The sequence below is a fragment of the Meriones unguiculatus genome, chromosome 4 (genome assembly GCF_030254825.1).
Source record: "Meriones unguiculatus strain TT.TT164.6M chromosome 4, Bangor_MerUng_6.1, whole genome shotgun sequence".
NCBI lineage: Eukaryota > Metazoa > Chordata > Mammalia > Rodentia > Muridae > Meriones > Meriones unguiculatus.
This window is the reverse complement of record NC_083352.1, coordinates 77,166,785-77,184,750: the sequence shown is the minus strand read 5'-3', so window position 1 is coordinate 77,184,750 and position 17,966 is coordinate 77,166,785. Positions and strand designations below refer to the sequence as shown.

Below are 17,966 nucleotides of genomic sequence, written 5' to 3'. Positions count from 1 at the left end.
GTAGAGCTTGCAAATGCATACCCGCGCCCCCGTGTGGCGGCGTGAGGAACCACAAGAGCCTTTGCAAAAGCGCCTAGACCAAGCCAGAGCACCAGGATCACAAAGTCTGGGGACCCTTTCTCTAGTCCAGCTGATTTTGAGCCCTGGGAGGATTCATTCATTCACCTGAAAAATAAAAATCTGATGCTTATCTTGTGTTCTCGGAGGGCGGGGGCGGGGGCGGGGGCGGCGAGCACTCGCGCCTTATTTTGGAGGTCGGGGTCAGCGGAAAACTTGCCAGAGCTGGTTCTCTCCTCCCACGTGGGAAGAACTTAGTCAGCCTACTTGCTGGCAAGTGCCTTGCTCTGCCGGACCGTCTCTGCAGCCCTTCATTCATCCTTTGACTTAGCAAACACCAGTGGTCCATGGAAACTGGGAGAGGTGCGGGGCGAGGGTAGGGGTGAGGGTGACGCTCTCCCTGTCCACACTCAACATCTCTCTAGCCGCTGGACAGCATCTGGCTGGGTGTGGCTTCTATCTACACCTCCAGGGGTCACCGGGATGCAGAGGGCGTGGCAGGACGGCAGACAGGACTCAAAAACAGGGAGCCACTGGCTTGATAAAAATCTGCCACTGAAGCATGGGACCGCGGCTGCAGCCGCTTGGTCCTGAAATGAGTGGGTCTCTCTGTTACTCCAAAAACACAAGTCGGCGGCGACCAAGGGGTGCACAGCAGACGGCGCCAGGACCACATGCTGCTGTCGCAGAGCCTGCGTGAGTAACACTCCTGCCACAGTGACATTTATTAACTTCCTAAGAGCTTGATCACACAGGGGGGCATGGGCTAGGGTAACAGGACATGGGCGAACAGGTCGATGAGCCTCAGGTGTCGCCATCAAAGACAACTTGGTAACTCTGAGAGCTTGGCCTGGCTGAGGTCAGGAATACATTCCCCCACGCCTGACCCCTGAAAGGGCAGCGCAAAAAAAAAAAAAAAAAAAAAGACAAAACAAAAAAACCCGCCAAGGAGCGGTGGTAGACAGAAGCGCATGCGCGGGCCCTGCTGCCATGTAGTTAAAGTCGCGTCAGCGTTGTCTCGTGGGGCACATAATGGCAGGTACGCAGTACATGATGCGGCGTGAGCAGGTAAGCGTGTGAACCATCCCTCTGTGTGGAGGGTCTGGGAAAGGTAGCCGAGCTGTCGTTCGTAGCCATTTACCTTCTCCAGCCTTCACGCTGCTGAGGCCCATCCTTAGAAAGATGGAGGTTCCCGGCTGTCACACCATGGGTCCAGCCCAACCTCCTCACTGTAGCAGAGCCGGGCATTGTCCGAGGTTGTTCATTTTTTGCTTTGTGTTGTTTCATTGGTTTGGGGTTTTCTGTTTGTTTTTTGAGAGAGGCTCCTGCTATATCGCCCAGGCTAGCCTGGAGCACATGACTTTTCTACGTCCTAAGGATGAGAATCACAACCTTGGGCTATCACACTTCCCTCCTCCTGGGTCCTCTGGGTCAAAGTCAGGATGGTTGTCCACCTCCTCCAGCCTGTAATTGTTTTTTGGGACAGGGTTTCTCTGTGTAGCCTTGGCTGTTCTGGACTCACTTTGTAGATAAGGCGGGCCTCAAACTCACAGAGATCTGTCCTCCTCTGCCTCCCAACTGCTGGAATTAGAGGTGTGTACCACCCCAGCCTGGCCTTCCTCCAGTCTTATATGAAGGAGGCTAAGTAAAACCCTGGCTGACATTGACCATCTCCATATGCCCTTACAGACAGAAGCAGAAGCTAAAACAGCCGGGAAGAGATAAGGGGCTGAGAAGACGCAAGACACGCACACCACCACCACCACCACACAAGGCCTGTGTGCCTGCTCTCTGCCCCTCACTGTAGCCCAAGCTGCAGAGACCAGGCTATGGGCTGAGCCTGGGAAGGGGGTCCAGGCCAGGCTCACAGCCCACGGGCAGTGTGGCGGCCTCGCTGGGGGGGATATGGTGAGTCATGTAACGTTTTCCCGTGAAGGAGCCAATCCGCAGATGCTCAGGGGCTTCCTCGGCCCACCATAGGCTGGAGCTGCATGTGAAAGAAAGTGGGAGAGGCAGGCAAGTTGCTTCCCTGTCTGGAGGCTCTGATTGCAGCTGTGTCCCCTTCCCCACACACTCAGCCCTCAGCCCGTCCCCTCACCTGGCCCCCCTTTTTATTTGGTACACGAAATGTTTAATGTGGATGTGCATGCGCATGGGTACATAGGTGTGTGTGTGTATGCACACGTATGTGCCTGTGTGGAGGCCACAGGTACAGCTCTATACCTTATCTTTAAAGAAATTATCTGCTGGGGACAGAGCACGTGTGCGGGCGGGGGCAGGCGGCAGAAGACAGCTTACAGAGTTGCTTCTCTCCTCCACCATGGCTCCCGGAGATCATCAGGCTTGGCAGCAAAAGCCTTTACCCACTGAGCCATCCCACAACATAGCCTATCTTTTTGAAGACAGGGTCTTCACCTGATAACTCTAATGACCGGCTAGCCACGGGTTCAAGGCACCCACCTCCCCTGCCACCATGGTTAGGTTACAGACATGAACAACCACATCTGGCTTTCATACGGGTGCTGGGGATCTGATCTCAGGTCCTTGCTTGAGCAGTGGACCTTGAACTTATGCTGTCCCCCACCCCCAGTCCCTCTTCCCTCTGCTTTGGAGCCGGCTGGAGAGGCACCTCTTCTGGGTACACCCCGACTTACCTACATCAGTGGCAGTTACCAAGACACTCGAGGGGCTTGAGAAAAAAACACAAAGCCCAGGGAAGGGCCCTGGCAGAAGGCACAGACCCAGACCCTGTCCCCAGATGGGCTGCTACAGCATCTGCCTGCCACCCAGGTGACAGATGCAGCGTGGGAATTCCCTCCTCTGCCTGGAAGGGCAGCAGCCAACTCAGCAGAACTCATGAGAGGCTTCCGGGATTCAGAGAGCGGAACAGGGAAGGGGTTCCGGGTGGAAAGGGGGCCTGTGGGGTGCCATCACTCACAGTCGAATAGTGGAGGCTGCCAGGAAAGCCAGGAGCAAGAGGCCGGCCAACGCAGAGAGGATGGAAGTGATGACAATCATACAGCCGCTCCGCCGACCGGGCCACGTGTCAATGGAGCTGGGGGCCTTGCCTGCACACGGAGGAACCATTCAGAGGCCAGCCATTCATCCAAAGACTGTCTGTCCTCCCCACTCAGGTTCAGCGCACTGCCTCATGGCCCCCCAGAGTGTCCTGAGCTCCTCCAGCCCGGATCAGCCACTGTCCCAACCTCTACCACTGGACTTGCCTTCTGGACTTTTCCTTTGTCCCTACCACGTGCATCAGGCAGATCTCAGTGCTAGGCCCCTACCTGCTGCAGGGTGGGACGGGATGTCCTGCCCTCTACCTGGGGGGGTGGGGTCTTCCCTCTCCCGGAGGGCCTTCACTGTCTAATCCAGACGTTCAGGTTCCTCTGGCCCTGTTGCCCCTTTTGCCCTTGCCCTTCTCTCTCCCCTTCCCTTCACCCCTTTCTTCCCTCCCCCTTGTCTCTTTCTCTCTCTTCTCTCTTCTCCCCTCTTTCTGCATGCTCTTTCCCTTCTCTCTCTCCCTCCCCCAACACCCAGGAGGCTTCCAGTAAATCTGCATTTATATAATACAGCCTCATCTCGCCGTTAGCTCATTCCATTTCACTTCATCAATTACTCAGGACCCACCCGCCTTGTCACTGCCTTGGTTCCTACAGCCTGGCATTGAAGGCCTTCAGAGAACAGTCATCTGTCACCCCACCCAACTGCCTTGGTAGTCTGTCTCTAAGGCAACTGCCACCCAACACTGGCCCCTAGGTGGAGGGTAATGCTTGAGCCCTTCTCCCTGCATGCAGGAGAGAGGACCTGGTGCTGATGAGGCTGGGGCCAAGCAACCCAAGCAAGGGTTGGTAGCTGACAAGACAGAACTGGTGGAGCACACCTGTGACCTCAGCTACTTGGGAGGAGGAGGCAGAGGATCTCAAGTTGCAGCCAATCCTGAGCCACAGAGCAGATTCAGAGCCAGCTCGGTCAACTTAGACCCTATCTCAATATAGAAAGTAAAAAGAGGCCTGAGAATGTACTTCAGTGGTAGAGCACCTGCCTAGAATCCCCAGTGAGGGGCGGGTGTGTGGCTTGGTGGTAGAGCACCTGCCTAGAATCCCCAGTGAGGGGCGGGTGTGGCTTGGTGGTAGAGCACCTGCCTGTCTAGATCCCCAGTGAGGGGTAGGGCCATGGATTGGTGGTAGAGCCCCTGCCTGTCTAGATCCCCAGTGAGGGGTAGGGCCATGGATTGGTGGTAGAGCACCTGCCTGTCTAGATCCCCAGTGAGGGGTAGGGCCATGGATTGGTGGTAGAGCACCTGCCTGTCTAGATCCCCAGTGAGGGGCGGGTGTGGCTTGGTGGTAGAGCACCTGCCTGTCTAGATCCCCAGTGAGGGGTAGGGCCATGGATTGGTGGTAGAGCACCTGCCTGTCTAGATCCCCAGTGAGGGGTAGGGCCATGGATTGGTGGTAGAGCACCTGCCTGTCTAGATCCCCAGTGAGGGGTAGGGCCATGGATTGGTGGTAGAGCACCTGCCTGTCTAGATCCCCAGTGAGGGGCGGGTGTGGCTTGGTGGTAGAGCCCCTGCCTGTCTAGATCCCCAGTGAGGGGCGGGTGTGGCTTGGTGGTAGAGCACCTGCCTGTCTAGATCCCCAGTGAGGGGCGGGTGTGGCTTGGTGGTAGAGCCCCTGCCTGTCTAGATCCCCAGTGAGGGGCGGGTGTGGCTTGGTGGTAGAGCACCTGCCTGTCTAGACCCCCAGTGAGGGGCAGGGCCATGGATTGGTGGTAGAGCCCCTGCCTGTCTAGATCCCCAGTGAGGGGCGGGTGTGGCTTGGTGGTAGAGCCCCTGCCTGTCTAGATCCCCAGTGAGGGGTTGGGGTGTGGCTTGGTGGTAGAGCCCCTGCCTGTCTAGATCCCCAGTGAGGGGCGGGTGTGGCTTGGTGGTGGAGCCCCTGCCTGTCTAGACCCCCAGTGAGGGGTAGGGCCATGGATTGGTGGTAGAGCCCCTGCCTGTCTAGATCCCCAGTGAGGGGCGGGTGTGGCTTGGTGGTGGAGCCCCTGCCTGTCTAGACCCCCAGTGAGGGGTAGGGCCATGGATTGGTGGTAGAGCACCTGCCTGTCTAGATCCCCAGTGAGGGGCGGGTGTGGCTTGGTGGTGGAGCACCTGCCTGTCTAGACCCCCAGTGAGGGGCGGGTGTGGCTTGGTGGTAGAGCCCCTGCCTGTCTAGATCCCCAGTGAGGGGCGGGTGTGGCTTGGTGGTAGAGCCCCTGCCTGTCTAGACCCCCAGTGAGGGGTAGGGCCATGGATTGGTGGTGGAGCACCTGCCTGTCTAGACCCCCAGTGAGGGGCGGGTGTGGCTTGGTGGTAGAGCCCCTGCCTGTCTAGACCCCCAGTGAGGGGTAGGGCCATGGATTGGTGGTAGAGCACCTGCCTGTCTAGATCCCCAGTGAGGGGTTGGGGTGTGGCTTGGTGGTAGAGCCCCTGCCTGTCTAGATCCCCAGTGAGGGGCGGGTGTGGCTTGGTGGTAGAGCCCCTGCCTGTCTAGACCCCCAGTGAGGGGTAGGGCCATGGATTGGTACTGCAGCACTTTCCTGGCATGCATAAGATTTAGTGTCTAGTACTGGGGGGAGAAAGTTTGGTGCCATTATGATGGCACTGACCTGAGTCCCACCCTTTAGCAAGGTTCCGGTAGGGGTTGAGTCAGTCTAAGACCCCTCACCCCAGCACTACCTTGATGGAGATAAATGGGATTGGACCACTTTGTCTCAGCCTTGGGTGAGCCACTTGCATCCATCACAAGGAACTTCACACTGGAGAGACAGGGAAGTGGGGGGGGGGAAGAGTAAGACTCGGATGTCTCAAGGTGGGCATGGCAGCACAGGCCTGACATCCCAGGTATTCTGGAGGCTGAGGAAAGAAAATCGTAAGTTCAGTGCCTGCCTGGCTACATTGGGACACCTTGTCACAAATGGGGGAAAAAAGCGTTGAGGATTCAGTTCCCTGGGAGAGCAGCTGCCTAGAATTTCTCAATGAGGGAATGGAGTGTGGCTCAGCGGTAGAGCACCTGCCTAGAATTCCCCAGTGAGGGGCTGGGGTGTGGCTCAGCGGTAGAGCACCTGCCTAGAATTCCCCAGTGAGGGGCTGGGGTGGGGCTCAGTGGGTAGAGCACCTGCCTGGAACTCTTGGGCTCAAATACCAATACAACAAAATAGAAGTATAGGTCTCTGGAGTCTCTGGGGCCACCCCTGTGAGAAGAGGGTATGCCTCAAATTAAGAACCTTAGTAAGGGGCTGGAGAGATGGCTCAGTGGTTAAGAGCACCGGCTGCTCTTCAAGAAGACCCAGGTTATTCCCAGCTCCCACATGGCAGCTCACAGCTGTACTGCCAATCCCAAGGGATCCGATGCCTTCACACATAAAATAAAATTAAATAAATTATTTTTTTAAAAAAAAACAATTACAAAATTTGGCTGTCTGCAAGATACTTACAAAAAAAAAGAGAGCCTTGGCAAAGGCATATGGGCAGAATTAGGGGTGTGGTCAGGAACTGCTGGGAGCCGGGAGGGCCGAGAGAGCAGGGAGGAGGGAGGACTTGGCTCAAAAGATATCAGGGGTGCGAACTCTGGGAAGAGAGCCGAATGGGCCCAAGGACAATGGGCCTCAGTTTCTTCATCTGCACTATGGGTGGGAACTCTGTCAGCTCTGCTTGTGACCAAGAACAGTGGTCTCATCCAGAAGCCTCACCTTCCCCTCTTAGAATACATCTAAAAATGACCCCCTTTTCTTCTTTTTTAAGACAGAGTCTCATGTAGCCCAGCGTAGCCTAGAATTCAGCATGCCGCTGAGAATGGCCTACACCCCTGCTCTTCCCACCTTTTCACCTCTTGAGTGCTGGGACTGAGGTGTACACCAGAACCCCTGGCTTGTGTGGTGCTGTGAGGGGAGCCAGGGCTTCAGAGATGGAGAGTAAACCCTACAAACGGCAGTGCCCCGGCCGGCTGATCTCGTTTTCACAAGGACTTCAGTAGCAGCTCCCTTCAAACTCACTGTGCAGCTGCAGCTGGCCTTGAACTCAAAAGGCTCCTGCTTCTGCCTCCAGAGTGGTAGGGTCGCATGAGTGTGTCACTACGATCAGCTTAGGGAAGGGGTTTTTTGTTTTGCTTTGTTGGTTTTTTTGAGACAGGGTTTCTCTCTTTCCCTGGCTGTCCTGGACTCACTTTATAGCCCAGGTTGGCCCCAAACTCACAGAGATCCGTGTGCCACCATCTGGTAAGGTCTTTTGATACCCCACTACCCAAAGAAAGTAAAGGACAGCTAACAAAGGGGAGGTGTTAGGGCTGACTGTCAGGAGGAAGGCTTGGGAGGGACAGGGAAGTCCCATCTCCCTCCCTGAGGACACCCAGCCCCAGGCAGGGACTTCTGACCCACCTGTAAGGCCCTTGGCTGGGGAGGGGAGCATTGCAGTAAAGTTGCTGGTGACAGCCAAAGTCATTGCCCACCCGAAGCACGGGGACACCGCCGCTGCCGCCCGCCAGGTCCTCACAGGGCAGCTGGTCCGGGGACAGGGGTAATGTCATATAGTGGCCCTCAGTCAGCAGCTGGGGGAAGGTCGGGATCTTAGCAGGGGTCTGTGGGTTCTGGAAGTCCCTGGAGGCTGGAGGAGAAAGGCACAGATAGAGGCAGGAGCAAGGGCTGGGGCTGTCGCTGGATACGGTATGTTAAAGAAGGAGGGTGGACAGCTCCGCGGTAAAGGCGTTTGCTGCCAACCCCATAACCTGAGTCTGATCACCAGGACCACATGGTAGAAGGAGAGAGCTGCGTCCCTCAGGTTGTCCTCTGAATTCAGAACAGCACTGGACCAACACAGACAATAAATAAACAAATATAAAAACAATTATTTTAAAGAAGTAGAGATCAGCGGACCGCTACTGCTCCGGGTGACATAGTGGGAGTGTTTAGAGAAGTGGTTCTCAACCTGTGGGTCGCGACCCTTCTGGGGACCAAATGGCGTAGGTCCGATATCAGGCATCTTGCGAGTCACAAGATGTTGCATTTACGTTGCATTCATAACGGCAGCAAAATTACAGTTATGAAGTAGCAAAGAAATAATCTTATGGTTGGGGGTCACCACAACATGAGGAACTATACTGAAAGTTTGGGGAACACTGTCTTAAAGAGCGGCCAGTGTCTCAAAAGGGCAGGCTGTGATTTGACGCTCGGTGTCCACGCTCTGCCTGGCCTCGAACCCCAGTACCACATGAACCAGGCCTGCTTGTGCATGCCCACCATGCCAGCTCTTAAAAGGTGGAGGCGGCAAGATCAGAAATTGAAGGAGATGCTGCCTCACCAAACGGGGTGGTGCCGTGTGCGGAGGCGGTCTCCGTCGATCCCGGAGGACTGGATTTATCCGCCCGGTGCACCACCCCGACCCCCACATCCAGAGACGGACATTGCCATCCTCCAAGAAGCCCGAGTAGCTCCTCCCAGCCTGCGCCCTCACCCCGAGACCCCACAAGTCCTCACCACGCACCATTGCTGAAAGCCACCACCAGCCAGATGGTGTCGTTGGCCAAGGCGTGTCCATCAAAGACGCACCGAGGCTGCTCCAGAGAGAAGGTGGTGGCCGTAACCTTCCCTCCCAGGTCCCAGGCTGTTATCTGCGGCTTGTAGGGGATCAGCTCTGGAGAAGCAACCCAGGCATGGCAGTTCCGTGGGGCCTTCCTCCCTTCCCTCCTTCTCCCAGCTCGGAAGCGGGGTGGGCTCCCGGGGGCGCAGACCTCAGGATTGGCCCAGGGCATCCATTGGGGGTTCCACTCACCCAGACTCAGGCTTTGGGGGAGCCACAGCAGCACCAGGAGGAGCAGAGGCCGGGGGTGAGGCTGCCTCCGGCCGAGCGCCATGACTGCCACAGCAGGGCTGCCCAGGCTCTGGGGCTGGTCTGGGCACACCCCGCCTCCAACACCTTTGGCCTACAGTTCCTGCTTTCTCGGGCCGCCAGGAGAGCAGGAAAGACCTGAAAATATGAATTCACCCTTTCCCCCTCCCAGCGCGTCAGCCCGTCACAGGGAGGGGCTCAGTGGGCTCCTTTCCAGAGCGCGGGGGGGCGCGGGGGGCCCACTACAGACCTAAGAGGAAGGAGGCTGTAAGGACTGGCCTTCACATGACCTCCAGCCACCTCCACCCCGAAGCTGATGTCTAGCTTGTGGTACCACTTAACTCCCTGACCCTGGGAGGAGGACACCCTCCTCTGTCTGGACCCAGAACCACATGCCTGAGATTCCTGAACTTTGGGTGCCAGGAGCTACTCTCTGGCCATCCATCCCCACCCAGGAAAGTGAGAAGGGAACAGGGCGATGATAGGCTGGCCCTGACCTGGTCCAGCCCCAAAGCAGCTCCCAGACACTGCTGCCCTCCGTGTGCCCTGCACCGGATGGAACCACAGCTTCCCCAGCTCGGAACCTCCATTTCCTTCTCCAGAGGAAGAACTTGACCCCAAAAAGATGGAACAGCCTTTTGGGACTGACACATGTTTTGCTTATGCAAATCCCTTGAGTCTTGTTCTATGTAGTTTTAAATATATTTGTTAGTTTATTTTTGAGACAGGTCCTCATGTAGTCCAGGCTGGCCTCAAACTCACTATATAACACATGACGATCCTTGAAAAAAATTATTTTTTGAGACAGTATTTCTCTGTGCAGCCCTGGCTGTCTTGAAACTGACTCTGTAGAATAGGCAGGCTTTGAACTAAAAAATCTGCCTTGCCTCTGCCTCCCAAGTGTTGGGATTAAAGACATGTGCCGCCACCACCTGGCAATCTTTGAATTCTTGATGCTCCTGCCTTCACCTCCCACCTGGGATCACAGCTGGGCACTGCCAGCTGCTTATTTTATACAGTGCTGGGGATGAAACCCAGGGCTCTGTGCATTCTAGGCAAGCAACCTGCCAACTGAGTCACACCTCAGCCCTCAGTCTATGGATTCTTTATAAATATAACTCGTATTTAGTACTATAAAACTCACAGGTGAGCGACTGTGAGTATGTGTGTGAGCCCCGCTCGCGTTTTTTTTTGTTTTTGTTTTTTTTTTTCCCTTTGATTTCTGTTTTGTTTTTCGAGACAGGGCTTCTCTGTGTATCATTGGCTGTCCTGGACTCGCTTTGTAGACCAGGCTGGCTGCAAACTCAGAGCGATTGTGCTGCCTCTGCCTCCCGGTGTGCTGGGATTACAGGTGTGCTGCCATGCCTAGTGTGTGCGTGCACATTCTTGAGGCAGATATTGCTAAGAATCTCCCGCTGGCTTGGAACACTTGCTGGAGTCGAGGTGGCCTTGAACCCCTGACCCTTTTATTCTTCCACATTCTGGGACTTGGATGTGCACTACTGTGCCAGCACACACGTGCCTTTTTTGTTTGCTTTTGAAGACTTGGGTTGGTACATACTGTCTCGTTTGTGTTAGGCAACCGTGCTGACTTAGTCACTTTTCTATTGCTGTGACAAAACAGCATGACCAAGGCAACATATAAAAGATAGCATTTAATTGGACTTACAGTTTGGAGGGTTAGAGTCCATGACGGCATACTGACTCACAAGAAGGTAGAGAGAGAGCACTTCTGGCGATGCACTTCCTCTATCAAGGCCACACCTGCTAATCCTTCCCAAACAGTTCTACCAAACGGGACCAAGTATTCAAACATAGGAGCCTATGGGGGACATTCAAACCACTACACAGTCTATCACTGGGGATTCTAGGCAGGTGCTCTGCATTGATCCACACCCCAGCCCCTCCCTGGGGGATTCTAGGCAGGTGCTCTACCACTGAGCCACACCCCAGCCCTTCACTGTTTCTAGGCAAACCTTACTACTTAGCCCCCTGAGCTGTTCATTAGAATGTTCTAGGCAAATTCTCTACAGCCCTAGGCCAGTGGCTTTAAATATTTTCCTAAGATTACACTAGTGATAGCTTAATGAAAGAGCAATTTCTGGCATGCATATGGCCCTGGGTGTAGCTCCATATATACCCATATCCATATAAATATATATATATATATATATATATATATATATATATATATATATATATAATAAAGTTGCACAGCCATCAAAACTAACCCTAAATCCCTTTCCTTATCCCAAATGGGAACACTGCCTTACATAGTTAATCCTCAGTCCTCCAAACTCCTCCACCAAATTCAGAACTACCTTCTGTCTCTCTACACTTAGACTATGATGGACGTTTTATAGCAGTGGGTTTTATCGTTGTGTTGAAGACTGAACACAGGACTTGGGGCCTGCCAGCTAAACCCTCCACAACACTCTACCGGCACCCTTTTTAGTTTTTTATTTCTTCCTGCTGGGGTGCAAACCAAAAGCTTTGCTGAGTAAGCACTCCACCATTGAGCTAAATCTTCAAGCTGAAGGAATTGCTTAAAACAAAACAAAACAAAAACCTTATAACAAAAATGGCTATGCCAAATTGGACCCAGGGGCCTCCTGCATGCTAGGAAATTGTTAGCCTCCCCCCTTTTTTCATTTTGTTTTTGGCTTTTTGAGACAGGATATCTCTGTGTAGCATTGGCGAGCCTGGACTCACTCTGTAGACCATGCTGGCCTTGAGCTCACGGAGATCCACCTGCTTCTGCCTCCCAGGGAGCTGGGATTTCAGGCCTGTGCCACCGTGTCTGGCTTCCACCTCTCTCTTTTCACTTTGACGGCTGAGACAGGGTTTGTTTAAGCTGCCCAGGCTGGACCTTAAACTCGTTCTGCCACTCTGCCACCCAAACATAGGTGATCTTGAACGTGCAATCTCCCTGCCTCAGCTTCATGAAGCATCGAGCGGGTGGACCTGTGCAACCAGGCCTGGCTCGTGCCTGTTTATTATTTATTGTTCATTTATTAGTGTTCACCTGAGGGGAGGGGTCTGTGCCATGGTCTTTTTGTGGAGATGATTGGTGAACCCGTGGTCAGTAGTTTCTTTTTTCACAACGTGAGGCCTGGAGCTTGAACTGGGGTCATCAGGCTTGCTGGCAAGTGCTCCTACCCAGAGCCATTTTGCAGATCTCTTAGCTTATTTTCCTGAGACAGGTCTGTCACTCGTATTGTTTGTTTGAAACAGGGTTTCTCTGTGTAACCCTGGCTGTCCTGGAGCTTGCTTTATAGACCAGGCTGGCCTCAAAGCACAGAGATTCACCTGCCTCCGCCTCAGGAGTAAGTGCTGGGACTGAAGGCAAGAGGTCCATTGTGCTGGGCATTACTTAGTATCTTAATTAGGGTTTCTATTGTTATGATAAAAAGCCATGACCAAAAAGCAGCTCCAGGGGAGTTATTCCAGCTTATAACTCTCAGGTCACACCCCATCCCTGAGAGAGCAGGGCAGGAACTCCAGGCAGTAACGCTGAGGAACCAAAGCAGACGCCTGGAAAAACGCTGCTTGCTGGCTTGTGCCCGACGGCAGCCCGCTTTCTCTACAGCCCCGGTCCACCAGCGGCACTGCTCACAGGGGGCTAGCGTCCCTCATGTTAATCATGAACCAAGAAAATGCCCCCCTTGCTTGCCCACAGGTCCATCTGCTGGGGGTGTTTTCCCACCTTAGGTTCCCTCTTCCCAAATGTATCCAGCTTTTGTTAAGTTGACAAAACAAACTGAAGAACAACTACCTCGAGCATGGTGGCTGGCACAGGCCTTTAATCCCAGGACTCAGGGAGGCACAGGAAGGCAGCTCACTGTGAGTTCAAGGACAGCCTAGTCTGTGAAGTGAGGCCAGAAAAACCGTGTTGGGGGTGAAACCAAACAGAAAAAACAAACAAACACTACAATCAAAGAACCATGACAGCCAGGCTGGCCTGGGACTGGGACTGGGACACCTCCTGCCTCAACCATCTTGTGTGGCTTCTTCATTTGCCATTTTTGCAGGGCTCACACACAAGCACCTCCCACTTTTTAGGATCTCCTATCACACGCAGATACTACATTTGTTTTCTATGGGCTGCTGGCAATTTGGGGTGTTTCTACTTTCGGCCTGTTAGGTACATGGCTACACATTTTACATACAATTTCTGGTAGGTTTTGAGGACGTGATCCCAAAGTGGTAGTGTTTTACAGACCCAGGAGCAATGGGAAAGCGGCCAAATACTTTAGCACTTAGTTTTGATGTACTGAACTTATGTGTGTGTGCTTGTTTTTGAGATGGCTTGTTCTGTGGCCTGAGTTGGAGCCTTTCCCACCTTGTCCTCCAGAAGGCTGAGGACGGCTTGCTCTAGTGCCTACTCTTGAGTCACACTCCCAGCCAGTCACACAGCATCGTTTCGGGTACGTGACAGTCATTTACCCCGCTTTGCTCATGTTCTTATGCCTACTGCTTTTTAGATTAGGGAACAAAAGCCTCATGAAAAGTAGCCGAGTGCTTTAGCACTGAGCCATGCCTCCAGTCCCTGTGACTGCGTGGGTACGGGCTTACGCCAGTGCCCTTGGAGGTCTGAGGCACTGGATGTCCTGGAGCTGAGTTACAGGCAGTTGTAAGTCATCCAATGTGGGTGCTGGGAACTGATGTCAGGTTTTCCACAACAGTATGTACCCTTAACTGCAGAGCCATGTCTCTACCCTATCAGGGGGAAAAAAAATGCTGGGTGGCGGTGGGACGTGCCTTTAATCCCAGCACTCAGGAGGCAGGTGGATCTCAAGGCTAGTCTGGAACTCACTCAAGGCTACAGACTGAGTTCCAGGACAACCAGGGCTACACAGAGAAACCCTGTCTTGAAAAAAAAACAAAAAAAAACCAAAATAAATTATTATGTGTGTGCATGCATAAAAGAGGGCATTGCTCTCCTGGGGTTGGAGATACAAGCAGTTCTAAGCTGCCTGATGAAGGGGTGCTAGAGAGCAAACGTGTGCCCTGTGGAAAGGCAGTTATTGCTCTCACCTGCTGAGCCTCCTAGCACCCTGGTCCATTTTTACTTTGCTCTTTTGCTGTTGCAAGCTGACAGCTCCTACTGTGACACTGCTCCCTCAGCAGGGTGGGATCTGTGGCATCTTCTCCTGAATCTTGTTGCCCTTCAATGGTCCGTAAGAGCCCAGAGAGTGACCAAATGCCGTCCTGGGGCAGTGCAAGGTCAGCATCTGGGGTATAGAGTTAGGGGTTCTGCCCAGGAAATCAATGGCCTTTTCCCCAGAGCTAACTTATGTGAGTCTTGGGCTCATAGTATGTCCCTTTAAAATCACACAAGCAAGAGGGGGAAGAAAGAGTTAAGAGCCAGAGGCTGGAAAGAAGAGCTATGAAATGTTGCTTTCTGGACATGATACAGCCATTGCACGCATGAGGTTGCAGCAGCTGTGGTTACCGAGCAACAGCCCAATCACGCATAGGGGGGCTGTATGCAGGTGTAGCGATTGCTGGAGAAGAGGGAGTCTTTTTTTCCTCCAGTGGTCTATCACGCTTCTGTAAATAACCTCCTTCCATGGTTGTGCAAGCATGAAACTCTGCAGCTGCAAAAACTAGAAAGTAGGAAGGGGATTTATTGCGGAGATGGGGGTTGGTAGAAGGGGAGGGGCCAATGAGAGAGGTTAGTGAGTAAAAAGACCACCACCACAGAAAACAGGAAGCTGCCATGTGTGGTGGTGCACACCTGCAGGCTCAGCGCCACAGAGGGTGAGGCAAAAGGATCACACGGTTTCCGCAGAGAGCTCAGTCTCAAAAGCCAGGCCCTCAGACGGTGACCTCAGAAGGTCCCTGTCCAGTCCCTCTGAACAGCCTCCTGACTGGCGACAGGGAGGCAGTGCGGCCTGTGTGAGCAGCACTCTGTGGAAGAGGCTGTATGATCAGAACAGGGGTAGCTGCTGGGGGGCGAAGTGTGACACACAAGGGGTCATCACTCACACAGACACACACAGACACACACACACACACACACACACACACACACACACACACACACACAGAGGGGGCATGTTGGCTATAGGATCTTTATTGCAAATAAAATCTGAGGTATGAGAAGCTGACCAGAAGCTGGGAGGGTAGGCCCTGCTCAGCCCTTGCTGGGTCACCAGCCGGCCTGAGGCTGGAAGGGCTGTTCCCACCTGTGCACTGAGGTAGCTCCAGCGTAAGCCTCCACAAGTACAATACTGAGGGTGCCCACTCTCCAGGCAGACGCCAGCCTGAACAGGAGGGTGGCAGCAGAGGCAAGGAGAAGCCCCAAGAGGGGCTGAATCCTGTACCCCAACAAACATTCTTGCCTCTCAACAAAGACACACCCTCCTGCCCGCCCAATCAGGGGCTGTTGGGGTGGTCCACAGAGGCAGGCCTGAAGGGTCACTGCTGCTCAAGGCAGTCCTCGGTCACTCCCTGGGCAGCCAGCTCAGCAAGCACATTCTGCAGGTAGTTGGGGTCTGGGTAGCCATGGCCTGTCAGGTTCCGGTCCATCTCGGTCTTGTGGTGAATCTCATTCCACACCACTGTGTCAGTCTCACCCGTGGTGCTGGAAGTCCCCACAGTAAAGATGAGTCGTCTCTTCCAGGCCACCTTAAGAAGCTCCAGGACCTGCCAGGAAGAGGGAAGCAAGTCCCTTTGACAGCCACTGGGGCTCAGCTCTGCCACACTGCCCTCGGCCCATGAGGTAGCTCGTGTGGTCCTAGGCACTGAGCCATGCGTGGGGGTTCCTGGAGCACTGCATACCACCTGACCCAGGCCAGCCCTCCCCACTTTAGGACCACCCTCCAACTGGCCTTCCCTTCAAATATGATTGGACCAGCTGCCTGCCTGCCTCCCTCCCTTCCTGGGGGCCCTGCCCTCAGGTCCTCCACAGACGGTTTGGGGCAAAGAGTGGAACTCAGGGGAAGAGGGCCTGTCTGGCAACTCCAGCTCAGAAATGACAGTTTATCTGGCTGGCAAGATGGCACAGTGGACTACACAAACCTGAGGGCCTGATGCTCAGGACCCATGTTATGGTGAGGGAAAAGAAGAGAGTCCAGAGCTGTCTCACAATTTCCACATGAAAGCCACTGCATGGCTCTCACAGCCTTGTACCCCAAATAAAAGGAAAACAAACAGAGTCCAGCCCAGGCTCCAGTAGCTGAAAGAGCTTCAGTGTTTTATTTTCAGAGGAGGAATTGGGGCCTCACTATGGATCTGAGGTTGGCTTTGAGCTCTTGATGCTTCTGCCTCACCTCCCAAGTGCTGGGATTGTAGAAAGATGCCATTGTGCTCAGTTTATGGGGCTCTGTGCACCCAGGCAAGCATTCTACCAACCAAGTTACACCCAGTGGTCAAAAGAGCTCCACTTGCAGTGGTCTCAGATGGTCTGGCTTGGAGCAGGCCTGCAGCTTCCTCAGCCTATGGTTTGGGCCCGGCCCTTCCCCATGCCCACATCCAGCCCCCAAAGCTGTTGTATAGACCTGGAAGGCTCTCTTGGCCTCTAAGTCCTTGCTGAGGTCCCAGCCTGGGGTGTCCTCAGAGTCTCCTGTGGCTGCTCACCATGCTGACACAGCATGGAGCCCAGCTCTCCTCTCTGGAGCCGCTGTCCCAGTCACGTCTCCTGGACTCACGGTGGGTCCCCAGGGAGGGGAAGCAAATGGGGTCAGGGTAGGGGGCTTACCTTTCGGCCTTGAGGGTTATCTGGTAGGTAGCACTGGCGGGGAAAGCCTCGGGCAGTGAACGGTTTCCCAGGGCTGGGGTGCTCCGGTCCCTGTGAGAGGAATGCAGACAATTTGATGGCGGGACTGTGGCTGGCCGCAGCTCCAGGATAGGAAGCCTCGTCCACAGCCTCGCCTTCCAAGCTTGGTCCACTCCTGTGCCAACACTCAAAGTGAGTGTGGCCTGTCAGCCATGAGCATCTGTTTTTAACGTGTGCCCACTGGCCTGGCAACGTCCTTTTTCCAAAAAACACTGTGAACTCTGCCAAGGGCAAGGATGGGTACTCCTGCTTTGCTTGCCTTTTTTTCATGAACCCCCTGAATTGGGTCTGACATGGAGCCTCAGGACCGAGCCCCCTAGGAACAAGATTCCTGCCCCCTTCAGCCTTCCTGCCCTGCACCCCACCACCTACACAGCATACTCATGAGTCCCCAACTCTCCAGGCCCCAAGCACAGTGATTGCACTTCATGCCTTTACAGACCACACCAGGCCAGATGTCTTCTCCTATGGGAAGGCTTCCCTCCCTCCCAGAAAGGCCAAAGAACTCCATTACTCAATACCCCAGCACTCCTCCCAATGGGGTGGTCCTACCCCCATACATGGTGCAGAGGCTGACAGCACCACAGGAGGGTGGGCAGGGGAGGTGTCCAGGGAGGGATGGCGATTCTCACCAGGTTCCTGGTGGGGGGCTGCCTCTCACCTGGATGCCGTGAGGGATGTTGTAAACAATGAGGATAGTCCCGCAGTCTTCGTGGCCTGGCAGAGGCATGTGGAACCTGAACACCTCCATCTTCCCCCATGGCTGTGTTCCAGTCTTCTCCCCATAGATGGTTTTGCAAGACGGACACTGCAGACTCCCATCCTAGAGAGGGTGATGTGACGGAATGAGCCAGCAGTTCCCAGCACAGCTGCACAGCCATGTCCAGATGCAGGAGAGGCTGGCACCCACACAGCCTCGCCTTGCAGAAGCTGGACCTCAACGGTGCACTAGGCTGCACTGTGTACCAGGAGCTCCTGGGTCTCACTCAAATGGCAAGATGTAGGGAGAAGGGCGCGTGGGAGTCACACTCACACACCTCCCTACACACAGCAGCTGTGAAGTGGACAAGGAACCAGGCCTCAGGAACTACTGTGAGACTTGGTTCTCCCTCCCCACTTCCCACCCTGAGTAAACTCCTCCACAGGATGGCAGCTGGGCGGCTACTGCGGGCCTGAATCAGACTCTCCCTGTGCGAACTTGCAGTGGAGAGTGGGTTAGGAGCCTGGTCAGAGTCCTAAGTGTTTTTATTTAGCTAATTATTCATT

The 17,966-nt window shown here is 54.3% G+C and overlaps 2 protein-coding genes across 12 annotated transcripts in view; both read right to left on the bottom strand.

Annotated features, from left to right (window-relative positions):
- Window positions 1-754: 754 nt before the first annotated feature.
- On the bottom strand, window positions 755-9,070 carry Upk3b (uroplakin 3B). Of its 2 annotated transcripts, XM_060382222.1 has the most exons (6): window positions 8,861-9,068; window positions 8,573-8,722; window positions 7,471-7,696; window positions 5,774-5,853; window positions 2,996-3,125; window positions 755-2,044 (listed from the first exon to the last, which is right to left on the bottom strand). In XM_060382222.1, exons 1-6 carry the CDS (start codon window positions 8,940-8,942, stop codon window positions 1,885-1,887), a joined length of 828 nt encoding a protein of 275 aa, XP_060238205.1. In that variant the 5' UTR covers window positions 8,943-9,068; the 3' UTR covers window positions 755-1,884. The 2 variants fall into 2 exon arrangements, with proteins under 2 accessions (XP_060238205.1, XP_060238206.1); XM_060382223.1 differs by lacking the exon at window positions 8,573-8,722 and having other exon boundaries at window positions 8,861-9,070.
- A 5,908-nt stretch (window positions 9,071-14,978) lies between these two features.
- The window catches only part of Dtx2 (deltex E3 ubiquitin ligase 2), a 38,229-nt gene continuing 35,241 nt past the window's right edge, over window positions 14,979-17,966 (bottom strand). For all 10 annotated transcript variants that reach the window (XM_021649351.2, XM_021649345.2, XM_060382219.1 and 7 more), the window contains 3 exons: window positions 17,362-17,523; window positions 16,623-16,712; window positions 14,979-15,568 (listed from right to left, as the gene is read on the bottom strand). In XM_021649351.2, the coding sequence (XP_021505026.1) occupies window positions 15,341-15,568; window positions 16,623-16,712; window positions 17,362-17,523 (480 nt within the window). In that variant the 3' untranslated portion in view covers window positions 14,979-15,340. The remainder of the gene's footprint in view (window positions 15,569-16,622; window positions 16,713-17,361; window positions 17,524-17,966) is intronic.

What these genes read in the sequence shown, in the direction of transcription:
- Upk3b (XM_060382222.1), bottom strand. Translation starts at nt 8,942, where the DNA reads ATGGCGCTCGGCCGGAGGCAGCCTCACCCCCGGCCTCTGCTCCTCCTG. An exon ending in CCCCCAAAGCCTGAGTCTGG is followed by an intron (nt 8,723 to 8,860) that starts GTGAGTGGAACC and finishes TTGCTTCTCCAG; the next exon opens with AGCTGATCCCCTACAAGCCG. An exon ending in TCCCATTTATCTCCATCAAG is followed by an intron (nt 3,126 to 5,773) that starts GTAGTGCTGGGG and finishes CTCCGTGTGCAG; the next exon opens with GCAAGGCCCCCAGCTCCATT.